This window comes from Xyrauchen texanus, chromosome 34 (genome assembly GCF_025860055.1).
Source record: "Xyrauchen texanus isolate HMW12.3.18 chromosome 34, RBS_HiC_50CHRs, whole genome shotgun sequence".
Taxonomy (NCBI): Eukaryota; Metazoa; Chordata; class Actinopteri; order Cypriniformes; family Catostomidae; genus Xyrauchen; species Xyrauchen texanus.
Genome location: NC_068309.1, coordinates 23,187,333 through 23,200,505, shown reverse-complemented (window position 1 = coordinate 23,200,505; position 13,173 = coordinate 23,187,333). Strand labels below are relative to the sequence as shown.

General features: G+C 40.0%; 1 protein-coding gene across 1 annotated transcript in view; it reads left to right on the top strand.

Moving 5' to 3' along the window:
• LOC127627699 (neurexin-1-like) overlaps nucleotides 1–13,173 on the top strand; it is a 527,683-nt gene that overhangs the window by 71,131 nt on the left and 443,379 nt on the right. The window contains exons 3-4 of the mRNA XM_052104201.1: nucleotides 8,592–8,621; nucleotides 8,826–8,864. Of these exons, the coding sequence (XP_051960161.1) occupies nucleotides 8,592–8,621; nucleotides 8,826–8,864 (69 nt within the window). The remainder of the gene's footprint in view (nucleotides 1–8,591; nucleotides 8,622–8,825; nucleotides 8,865–13,173) is intronic.

Below are 13,173 nucleotides of genomic sequence, written 5' to 3'. Positions count from 1 at the left end.
TCATGAATGAAACAGCTGAATGAGAAAATAAAAAATCCTTAATGCTATGCGGCATGGCATTAAAGCGTAATAGAAGTATGAGACAAAAATCAATTAATATTTAATGATTATTTCTGACTTTGTGCTCGTTCCCTTTAGTTAAGGCTGTTGAGGAAGAAATATGATTAAAAAAGCACAGTTTAAACGCCTCCATTTCACAGTAGATTGGCTCCGCAACCTTTTTTCATTGAGCTGACCATTGTTTAAATATTTGTTAACAAGGTGAGTTGATTTTTAATTCTCCTCAGGTTGTATGGCTCCCTTGCTTTCTCTTGATGCAGTTGGGGTTTTTCTCTCTACCAGTTTGAAAGGCTATTCTATTTCATGTCCATTTTTCAAATTTGAGACGTCATTGTTACATAAATGAAACCAATGTGACAGCAGAGATGTGAGTCCTGACAGCTAGAATCTTGGGAGCGACACTTTTTTAGCTGGGCTCTAATAGATTTGTGACTGAAATTAGAATGAGTGAGGCCAAGAACACCATTTCAGGTGGGGAAAAAACTGCTAAAATGCGTGCAGAAGAAAGTCTGGATTTGCTGTCATTAATAAATAAAAAAACTTCTCTTTATATGTATAAAAGTGTGAGAGGCACATAAATGATGTATCATCTTCAAAGGCAATGCCTCTTAGCATGTGGAAATCATAACAAGAGTTGTCACCTCACTAGAACCAGATAACTACTGGATTCACACTCATGAGGAGCAGCCTCTATACAGTGATGGATAAATAGATAGATATATGTGAAACATGTTGTATGGTCAGGATGTTTTCAAAAATAATGCCATGAATAATTTTTATTTATCAATTAACTTCATGCAAAGTGCAGTAAACATCTTTTTTTTTTTTTTTTCTGTGACCACCCAATGCCTTTAAAACAGCACCAGCTCTCCTAGCTTGTGCACAGTTTTTCAGGGTAGTTGTTGGTAGATAGTTTGTTCAAAGCATCTAGGTGAACTTGTTACATTTCTATTACACGGGACACGTGAAGCAGGGCACTTGAAATTAGACACCGGTGTTAGACATAATTTAGCTCTGGTGTAAGCGCCCTTACCACTTTTTTCTCCCGGACGGGCGCTTGACCACGCCCCCGCTGCCACGCCGTGTTTCGTTAAAGCCTATTTATTTTTGTTACAAGCCATGTTTCGTTAAAGCCTGAGTAAAGTTCATTTGTTTCAATGTACCGGTAGGCACCTGCGGCTTATAGACAGGTGCGGCTTATTTATGTTCAAAATAATATTTTATTTAAAAATCAGTGGGTGCGGCTTATATTCGGGTGCGCTCAATAGTCTGGAAATTACGGTATATATCTAAGAGATCTCAAGATGTGTTTAAAGATTGAGTATTAAACTATATATAACATTTTATGTTTATGATGCAACACACCCGAGACGCTACACAAGCATGACTGACACAGGTGTAAATTGACGGGACCTTAAACAAGCCCTCATAATAAATCTCCAACTGATTGACAAATTCATTTGCGAAATGGATTGCTGTGAACTGTATGCCAATGATTGACTAATGTTCAATAATATGGTGGTAAACAATACATTGTATTCTAAAGCTGCTTTTGTATTGTCTTATCAATGATTAACTCTTCTGCCAAAGAATGTAATGCATTTTAATTATCTGAATATTTATATATATATATATATATATATATATATATATATATATATATATATATATATATATATATATATATAATTTATATATTTATAATTATATATTGATATAAATATGTATAATCTTTATATATTGAATTATTGTTATATGTGGGGCTTTCTCAACAAATATTTGTATATGCGATTAATCACGATTAATTAATCAGGTCACCATGTAATTCATTCGATTAAAACTTTTAATTGACCGACAGCCCTAATATATATATATGCATACACACACATTTTATTGTTGTTGTCATTTTAGTGTTATTTTTCACAAAAGATTGATCTTATCACGATGATCTCATCAATGATGCTACACGTTGCAAGCTGCAGACAGCTGTGTCTCATAAATAATGTGAACTTCAAAAAATGTTTTATTATTTCATGTATAAATATATAAAAATAGACCTGGAGGAATCCAATTAGGTAAATAATTGAAAGCCACAAGTCTCATCAGTTTATATTTCAAATTTGAGGAAGATATAATGAAAAATGGGGTTCCTGCAAGCTTTTTTCCAAGACTATGTCAGTTCCCTTTCTCCCTCCCCCTGCCCGAGGCACATCCCCAGAAATGACATCCCCAAACTAAAATAATTGTAGTTACTGAACAATTTGCTCTACATGCACAATTCAGACATATTTAAAAAGAAGACACTTTGGAGTTTATTACCCAAATGTAAAAGTTGAAAAAACTTACACAGACAAAAATGTATAGAATTTAAAGTGTCTTGAAGATAATTTGTACTGCAAGTAACATTTCATTATTTTATGAAAAAATAAATGAAAACAAACCTGGAGGAATCCAGTTAGGTAATTGATTGAAAGCCACAAGTCTCATCAGTTTATATTCCACATTTGAGGAAGATATTATGAAAAATGAGATTTCTGCAATATTTTTTCCAAGACTATGTCCAGGTACCAAGAAGCCTCCTTGGATACCTCAAAAAGCAACCTAATGACCAAATGTTATGAAGGGTACTGCAAGCTATTTTAGTCATCATATACACTGTTCCATGCTTTTTCAATTATAAAATAATCCACACAACCATAAGACTTTATATTAGTGATTTATTTGCACAACAGAACAATAAAAATACAAGTAAAATATTATGAAATATTTAAAAAAATAAATGTATAAAAAATAACTGAATTTCTTTGCAACAGAAAAGGCAAAGAAAAAAAATTCAAAAATGCTGTTGTCTCTGGCAAAATGCTAAGTCCTGTTTAGTCAGTGCTGGTCATGCCAAACGTCCACGTCAGTTGAACAGTTCCACTTTTCTTTAGGGGTGCTTGGGGACACGGCGGGTATGGACTTGGTTTTTCTGCTGCTCTTTTTGCCTCTCCCTTTTACTGGTCGATTCAGGTCTAAAACGGCAATTGCAGATCTTGAAGAATCTGAGAGCTTGCATCTCTTTTCTACTGGTTGGCTGGTGCTTGGATGCCACTCTTCATCTGAAGATTCAACTTGATGGCTGTTGCATGGGAAAGAATGGAAAGATAATTAGCACCGCATGTCAAGTAAATAATTCTGTATAGTTTTTATGTGGCTGGCCATTCAATCAACAATCAAACTGATGGGCAGTCATTTACACAGCATGTTGATGGCCAGTGGTACAGACAGCATTCATATGGATGGTCAGACATAGAACCAACAATCACACTGATGGCCAGCCATCAGACAGGCCATTTGTTTTATAAGGTAAATGCATTGTGGTCTGAAAAGATGATGCTACTTTATTTATATTTATTTCTATTTGTATATATTGGACAATTGTAAAGTTGTTTAATTATTTCTGTAATTTTTCCTAGCACAAACACACTATATATATATATATATATATATATATATATATATATAGTGTGTGTGTGCTAGGAAAAAATACAGAAAAATGTCGTCTATTTATATTTATACTGTATAGGACAACTGTACAGGTGTTTAGTTGTTTCTGTTTTTTTTTTCCCTAAAACACATACATTATATAGATATATAGTGTGAATGTGCTAGGACAAAATGACAGAAACAACTAAACAACTGTACAATTATCCAATAAATACAAATATAAATAGATAAATAAATAAATACATATAAAGTAGCATTATCTTTTCAGACCACAATGCATTTACCTTATAAATCAAATGGGAAAACAAACACACACACACACACACACACACACACACTCTCTCTCTCTCTCTCTCTCTCTCTCTCTCTCTCTCTCACACACACACACACACACGTATAATGTGTGTATGTTACATAGCAACTCACAGATGTAAAATTGGACCATCTTTTCCGTCCTCAAGCATATCACCCTTGGCGCTGTCTTCACTCTCCTCAATTTCGTCATCGCTGCTTCGAGTGATCTCAAATAAAACATCTTCAGCAGAAAAAAAACTTCTTTTGACGATCCATTTGATGAGATAATCCGTCCAGTAAGTAAGACGCGAAAACAGATGTTTTCCGTCTTTTTACTATGGCTTGTTTGTTGTCAAATGACGGGGGTGTGGTCACAGCCTACGTCGCAGGTTAGCTCCTCAATAGGGAGTGGCTGATTCAAATAAATAAAAAAAACATCTTGTTCGCGAGGAATTTAATCTTCCCGGGTATCGTTGGAATCGTGCACTGCTTGGCTACATTTTCTATCAGTCATATAATTTCAATTCTTTCATTGGCTTTCGTTGTAAAGACAAAATAATAGGATCAGCATATCATGACGTCAAAAAAACTGACCGCAGTGTTTGGATATTTTGACCTATATATTGCCTATCTTTGTATTTGTGTGTGTGTGTGCGGTCTTAATTTGTTCATTACACTCTAAGCAACACACACATATAACGTTCGGCTACCGGGATTCTGTTTTTATGCATAATTTTATTGCATAACCGACAACTATGATACTTCACCCTGAAGAAACTCGATGTAAACAAAGGAATAACCATCGATGTTACAACGTTATTGTTTCTTTGGACTAAAAATGCTCTATGGGATGTTATTCAGTGGACTCTCACCTTTCCATTCAATCTGGAACTTTTAGCAGTGGATGTGTGTGTGGCTCGTTATTACGACACTACTGGTATGTACTAGTGTTGTCACGATACTAGAATTTCTAACTTCGATACGATACCTTGAAAAATATCGATATTCGATACCATTTTCGATACCACAGAGAAAAAAACTGCCACAATATTAAGAGGGTAGAACTGTCTAGAACATGACAATGAGGTATATTTTACATGAACAAAATGTCCTGAGGTATTGCACTTGTTCAAAAGCCTCTCAGATTGCCATACATTCAAAAACCAATAAAGTGCAAGTAAATAAAAAGTGCAATCTTTTGTATTTCCAAGTCAAATCAAATCCAATCTCAATGTCAACAAAAGATACTTAAACGTCAAGGGGGTTGACTAGCTTTCATAAGGTCTCTCGCTCTCTCCCTCTCTGCGTGCACGCTTATGTATGTTGTGTGCGCACTATCTATGTTATGCGTGCAGTATGTTCTGTCTCGCATGTGCGCTATAGATTCGGGAGATTTGAACTAAATTGCGGGCATCAGGGAGAAGCTATCAATATGCGGGAGACTCCGGAACTTCCGGGAGACTTGGGATGTCTGGCTTCATATCAAAAATATTTCCAGATAGCACTCCTGCTGTGTTCTTTATCAAACAAAACTGGTCGCTGGGCGCCGCATGCACTCGCCATCTTTACATTCACTTCACTTTTGCTATTTAACCAGAGCGAATGAGAGGAGTGCGAGTGTGTGTGGTGTTTGTCAACGCGCCTTTGGAGAGAAGTGAAAGTGACAGCTCGGCTAGTATCGATACTTAGGGAAATTAGTATTGGTACCGTTCAGATATTTCAGTATCGATATTTATCGAAATATCGATATTTTTGACAACACTAGTATGTACTCCGTTTTTGATTACGTGTGTTTTGATCTGTACAGAGCTTCTATCATCGATGCTTGAGGCTTACACCTTTAAAATGATATATAGTTTGCCAAGATTAATGATGTTCTTTCACGTTAAATCTATTCATAAACATTAAACTAGTGGGGGGAAAAAACTCTTCAGTGCGCTGGCGCACTGGCAAAGGTTAACAGGTTAATTAAGGATGAAATAAAGATATATCGCCAAGCTATGATCTGTGTTATTTTTTCTGGCCACCAGTGCAGTGTCGGTCTGCTCGGCGTCCATTTTCACCTGATTTCCACGCTGCACACCAGAAACTCACATGACATGACCACACGTGCCACTCTCTAAACTGAGACTGACTGGTCGTCTTTTTATTAGCGGTGTAGAAAATGGGCAAACAGCTCTCAGAGAGAATGGGCTGTCACGTCCACACATGCACTTATTTATTTAATATAATCGCACAGGCTGACATCGCGATTATGATTAATCGTGCAGCACAAATTTCTATGTATATTATGTCTCTATTGCTTCTGTCTCTTCATATAATCCCAGATTGACTCGATGTTAACATCAGGGCTCTATGGGGGCCATACCACTTGTTGTAGGACTCCTTGTTCTACTTCTATTCTTTTCTATTTTCAAAAGGAAAGTTTGGAGAGAGAGATAGATAGATCGACCGATCGATGCTTAGGTTTAGGGATTGGGGTAGGGTTAAGGAATTTACAAAATTTACATTTACATTTATGTATTTGGCAGACGCTTTTATCCAAAGCGACTTACAGTGCACTTATTACAGAGATAATTCCCCCGGAGCAACCTGGAGTTAAGTGCCTTGCTCAAGGACACAATGGTGGTGGCTGTGGGTATTGAACCAGCAACCTTCTGATTACGAGTTATGTGCTTTAGCCCATTATGCCACCACCACTCCAAAATAGTTCAAATGTAATTAAACAAATATATTTATAATTTAAAGGCAGCGTAAAGATTTTTTGTTTCTAAAGCTGTAAATGCAGATAGATGGATGGATGGATGGATTATAATTTCACTTTACACATCATTACTTTGTTTAAGCAGCCATAGCATGTAGCTTTGCACCTCTTCAATTTGAATATTTATATGAAGTGCTAGAATTTTTAAATGAGCAAAGGTAATTTTTAATCTCGAGGCTGTTAATTGTTCTAGAGCACTTGCACAGTGTTCAGATAATACTGCCATTGTGCTTTCCTTTAGATATTATCATCGTTTACAGTTCCCCTGTGATTTCATATTTTTTTTTATTTCTCTACAAAGCACATCTCTTGTTCTGCATTCAAAAACCTAACCGTCTTTTATCATCTCTGTCCCTTCATGTGTGATGTAAAAAAAAAAGAAATTTCCTGCACAATGACTTAACTCCTTGTTACAATTATCTATTCTACAGCTTTGTTATCTCCGTAATAGACTGTATTATTTGCAATAGAACTGGCAAGTCCAATGATGGTACTGCAGTGATTGTCAAGGAATCACACAGGAACATCAGTGAGAACAATGCTGCCATAATTCTGCTCTCTATAATCACAATATTACTTTGTATCATTGAAATGAAATCCATAGCTGCAATGGGCGCTTGAACCCAGGCTATTGTTTTTAAATATGGGGTTGTTTTTTTACGATGTTCCTTGGAGGTGCATTTGGAATGTTGTGAAAACTTTCTCTCTTTTCAATTAAATACAGAAATTTCAGCTAATTAGACACAATCTGTGTGATTCATGAAGGTAATCATATTCTTAACAACATGGAATAAGTGAGTACAGGCATTTATGCTGTTACTGTGGGTTTTCATGAAGCTCCCAGCTGATTAATTATTTGTTGAAATTCCTTATTCATGGGCTTTTTGTCAGATACATCTGGTCTGCTTTACTGTCAAGTTTGTATGTTGTATCTCTTTCGCACTTTAAAAATACACATTTGGTTACATTGAAACCTGTTTGTCTTCTACTTAAAGTGGTAGTTCACCCAGAAATGAAAATTCTGTCATTATTTATTCACCACCAGGTTGTTCCAAACTTTCTTATGTGAAACAAAAGGACATGTTATGCAGTATGTTATCCTCAGTCTTTCGTTGGATCTTTTTTCCATACAAAGAAAGTGATTGTCAAAAATTCTGCCTTTCATTTTAGGCTGAACTAGCCCTTTAAAAGTTTAAACTTCCTGTACTTTAACACTGACCATGACTTTGTTGGCTCTTGTCTGGATTTGCATAACAATTCCTCCTGATTGTTTTCTGAATTGTCTTTTGCATTAGCCTAGTTGGAGAAAACAGCTATGACTACACTGTGATTACAGAACGCTAACTGCCATACAGTGTCTCCTGCTTTGGTGTGTGTAATTGATTTGGTATTGAGCTGTCAAGAAGCAGCTTGCATTATTACAGCACTGAAATGAACTCCTAAGCTTTTGTCTGTTTGCAAGATGATGGTTGGTCTGGGACAGGTTTCCAGCAGCAGCCTCTGCTTTGAAGAATTTTTCTTGGTCTCTGCTGCATTTTATGAGAAATTCACCCACTGCTTTCTGAACTGGCTTTGCTATTTTATTAGACTGTGGCTTTCAAATGCAAAATGTATGGTTGTAACTGCTATAGCATAAAACCTATGATCTAAGGAATGCTATCTGCCAAACACTAAATATGTGCTCCATTTGAGAAAAAAGCATTTTTTTTAAGCAAGTGCCTTTTTGACACTTGTGTGAATTGAAATGCTTTTTTCTTCACCCCTTCCCTTCCCTTCCCTCCCCCGACAATGCTTATTGCCTTCCCTTGAAAAAATGTGTTTATTTTACCTTCCTTTTTTTTTTTTAATTTGGCATCCATGTTCTCCTCAGGATGTCTGTCACAAACTGCAGTCAAACGTTGTGACAATGCTTTTAGTTTCCACCCGTGCCATTTTTATGACCCTCTTATTTCCTTTTTCCTTTTTCCTGTTTCTTTCCCTCAAGGTATGGCGCACCTGAAGTTAAAGAGCCAAGGTATGAGGCCTCTCCCTCTTCCTTTTCTTTTTTCCTCCTTCAATCCCCGTTTTTGTGTCTAATCCCTTAGCTTCCACAACTCATTTAATCTAAAAACAAGTCACTTTCTCTTCCTTTGTCCCGTTGGTTTCTGTGCCCTGTCATTATCTGCTATCTGTGTGTTCTCCGTGTGTCTCCTCACCTCTGCCCTGTCCAATGGCCCAGCCCCAGGAGCAGCTCCTCTGATGGCCACTCCTGCAGCAGGTAACACTCTTATGCTCTCCCTCTCATGTTTGTTTCGCTCTTGGTGTGGTGCGGTCACAAACCGTGCCCAGAATGCACAGAGCCAGAGCTCTGCTGTCATTCTAGATGTTTGGCTTTACCTTTACCTTTATAAGAGAAAATGAATAGTTTTTCAGGAAAATTGCCAACTGAATGAGTGGCTTCAAAATATTTTATTAAAAAACTGTTTGGGAATTAGTTTTTATTGACATTTTCTTTCTTTATTTCCCTCAATTTTATGATGGGTGTAGTTGAAATGCAAATAATGTACTCATTTGAAATGTTTGTGGGCTTCTTTCAGCTGAAGCGACTCATCTTAGTGGCTGATAACTGTCAATACACAATCTATTGTACACTTCACATTCTTTTATCAGCATGTATGCCGAATTGCTGTGTAGTCAGCCTAAGCTTTAAAACTGCAATTATTTTCTAAGAGTAGCCTATTGTGGCGCCACTTTATATGCAAAAGCACTTCAGTCCAACATATTTATCTAACAAATATTGACTGAGCACCCTCCCTGTCTGCAGCAATAACAGAAGGTAGCTTGATTCTTTGATTCCCACATTGGTTCTCAAACCAGTCCTGGAGGCCCCCCAGCACTGCACATTTTGCATGTGGCCTTTTCAGATACACCCAATTTAAGTCTTGGAGCTTCCACTAACAAGCTGATGAGTTGAATTAGGTGTGTTTGAGGAGACATCTAAAATGTGTCATGTTGAGGGGCCTCCAGGACAGGTTTGCGAACCACTGCCCTTACAGACCTGTCAATCTTAATTACGTCAAGTGATTACAAGCCTATAAGCGCTTTTCCATTACCAGTACCAGCTCGCCTCGGCTTGCCTCGCCTCGGCTTGCCTCGACTCGGCTCGCTTTTCGCTCCGTTTTCCATTGCAGACAGTACCGCCACAAATAATACCCGGTCGTCATAGCGACACCGCAGGAAACTGCCGTGACGTAATCTTATACGCGACACACATCCGCTACCCACACACACAGGACAATGGAGGAAATCGAGTGTATGCTGTTTTTGATCCTCGGGATGTGGCTGTTTCTCACAGCAAGAAGACAAACGTTGTTTCATGAGAGGCTGAGGGCAGCAAAACGAAACACTGTTGAAAAAAACAGGAGAGTTTGGGAATTACTACAGAGTTCAGACTACGAGACGAATCCGGTTGTTCAAAGCCGACGCAAGAGGTTAAGTTATGCTAACATAGCTAACGTTTGCATATGTGTAAATACTATACTATATGCAAAGTATTTAATCAACTTTGAATACTACACTGGATGGCTGACAGTAGAACAGCAGATCTACAACAAGAAAATATGTCGAGCACGGGTAGTGGTTGAAAACGCTTTTGGTAGACTGAAGGGAAGGTGGCGTTGCCTCATGAAAAGAAATGACTGTGATGTTACAATTGTGAAATCTATGATTCTTACTTGCTGTGCTTTGCATAACCTTTGTGAGAGTCACCGAGAGGACTATGACAATGACTGGGATGCACCTGCAGCAGCAGAGCCTGTGGTGGCAGTGGCACAGGGTGTTGAGGAGGAGGGCAGAGATGTACGAGAGGGTCTGATGCGTTATTTTAATTGCTAAATAAATACATTATCATTAAATATGTTGTCTCTGCTGTTTTTCATTAAAGGTTATCACAGTATACAATCTGAAAATACTTGCTCAAACCCTTGTAAAAAAGCAAACCATCAAAAAAAGACACTGTTTGTAATAAGTTTCAAAAAGGTTTTATTTAAACACGCATACAAATAGAAAAAAATATAATATTAATATAAATTCACACATCCAACTATATACATATGTTACATGTATTGCAAACATTTAATTAAAATAAACAAAGGGGTTTCAGTCCAGGGGCGGTGGAACAGCATCCCGCCGGTTCAGTGCCTGGACAAGCTGGCTCAGGGTTCCCAGAAAGGCCTGGTTGAAGGACGACATTGCAGCAATCTCCTCTCTCCTTAAAGCCGCTCGAGTTCTCGGGCATGTGCTGCATCATCGAGTGCCATCTGTAAATGGCGCTCCGCTGTGCCATAATAATAGTTTTGTAGGCTATATCTGTGCAAACTATTTAAAAATGGCGGAGTTATTCTGGATACTCCGTCTGGCGCGCGCAATGATGACGCAGTGAATAGTGACGATTCTCTCTGACCAATCAGCAGTCGGCATTGTTTTTACGTCACATTTTAGTATCGCCTCAGCCCGCTCAGAACCTCGCCGGAGGTGGTACGAAAAAAAGTACCCGAAAGCAGGTACAGGTACAACTTTTACACAGTGGAAAACCAAACAAAGTCGAGTCGAGTTGAGCCGAGGCGAACTGGTACTGTGTAGTGGAAAAGCGCCATAAGTGAGATAAGCAGGGTTCCCTAACTGCATGATTTTGTAATGACTGGTTCATGAAACTCATACATCAGAATGCCTCATGACACACTAGAGTATGACAGATTATCTATATAATATCAGTTTTACTGAAGTTGTTTTTTTTACAAGAACAAAAATACATTCAGGAGCAGCATGTGGTAAGCAACGAGGTAATGTTTGTGAATAATGTTTCTAAACATAGTGAGCAGAAATTTGACAGTCTACTGATAGTATAGATCCCCTTCTGTTGCTCACTCGACGTTGTGTTGAATGAAGCGACATTAGGGGTCTTTCTTGAAGGCCTCGGTTACCTCTGAACTTGAGAAAAGGCCAGTGAGATAATTTGAATTTATACCTGTATGTCCCTCCCCCGGACATACGGGTATAAAAGGAGGGAATCGTGCGTCTGTCCATTCCAATTTTTTCTTCTGCGGTTGTGCGATCAGTGAGCTGAGATCACTTCTGTTCCACTTACCTCTGCAGAGCATTTGCTGTTGGATCTATGGCACGTATCAGCGGCTTTCTCCTTCTCTGCTCACCAGTGCCGCCTTTGTCCCTGGGTGCTTCAACAGCGCATTTGAACGAGTATATTCTCTCACAAAAGAGTATAATTTCTGTAAAAGAGCACACACATCAGGTGTTGAACGTCCTTTTTAGTATGCGTCTTTTTAAAGATGCCCTTCCGTTCCTGGATGCGGTCGATATCTCTCCACTCCTGACGTCACAGACGCTGCCTCGTGTGTCTGGGCCGCGATCGCACTTTGGCGGCATTTGTGGCTGGTTCTTGTTCTCACTGCGAGAACTAGACCATGGCAACGTTGCGGTCGTGGCTTTCCTTCCTGGCGCCCCCGCGTCGCTCCTTCACACGGGATTGAGGATGACCCGGCTGCCGTTGGAGGCGATTTGGGGATGGCAGCAGGCTCTGTTTCACCAGGTAAATCTCCTCTAACCACGCCCCCCAGCACGCGCGTTGACTTCCGTCCGGGCTAGAGGTGAGAGCGGCTTGCCTCCAGGCCAGTCTGACTACTCCCTCGAACCCGGGCCGCCGTGAGCATGGGGTTGGACATGAACTTCGACCCCGACGTGCTGCAGGAACTGCGCTCTGTGTCCGACCTCGCTCTCCGGGCCACAAAGGTCACAGTGTGGGCACTCGGGTATGCGTTGGCCACCCTCGCAGTCCAGGAACATCACCTGCGGTTAAACCTGGTCGAGATGCGGGAAGTCAACAAAGCCCTCTTTCTCAACGCCCCCTTCTCTCAGTTCGGCATTTTCGGCGGCACGTCAACGACTTCGCCCAGCAGTTTTCGGTGATGAAGAAACAGACGGAGGCCATTTCCCACATCATGCCTCACCGTCGTTCCAGCGCGAGCCGCGCTCTGTCTGCTCGCCGAGGGCATCCCCCTGTGGCTTCCAAACATCAGGCAGCTCCGCCTCAACCTGGGCCCAGCTCTCAGCCCCAGCATCGAGCACCTCGCAGGAAGTGGACGTCCTCAAGGATCCGGAAGTCTCCCAAGCATTCCTGAGACGGACGACCAAGGGAACAAGACGTTTACTCTGGTGCTGGTAAGCAGATAAAAGAGCTATTACTTCATTCCCTGGGTCATCTGGCACGCAAATGCCATTTTCACGGCAACCCGGTGCCAAACACCGGCAGTCCCGGCACTCCGGGCGTGGACCCCTCGCCTTCGGCCCCACGACTGCTGTCCCCCGGCTGGGCAACACCCAATACCTTTACGAGTTTCTACAATCTCAGGGTTGAGTCAGTTTCGTCCCTTATTCTCTCATATCTGAGCATGTAGAACTCTGTAATACGGAACGACCGACCAGGTGTTCCGCTTGCACATAGTTCCCTTCCCCTCCACTGAGGCGATCGTGTGCGCTCTTTATCCCTGGAAAGTACACTAAACTAGCGCTCC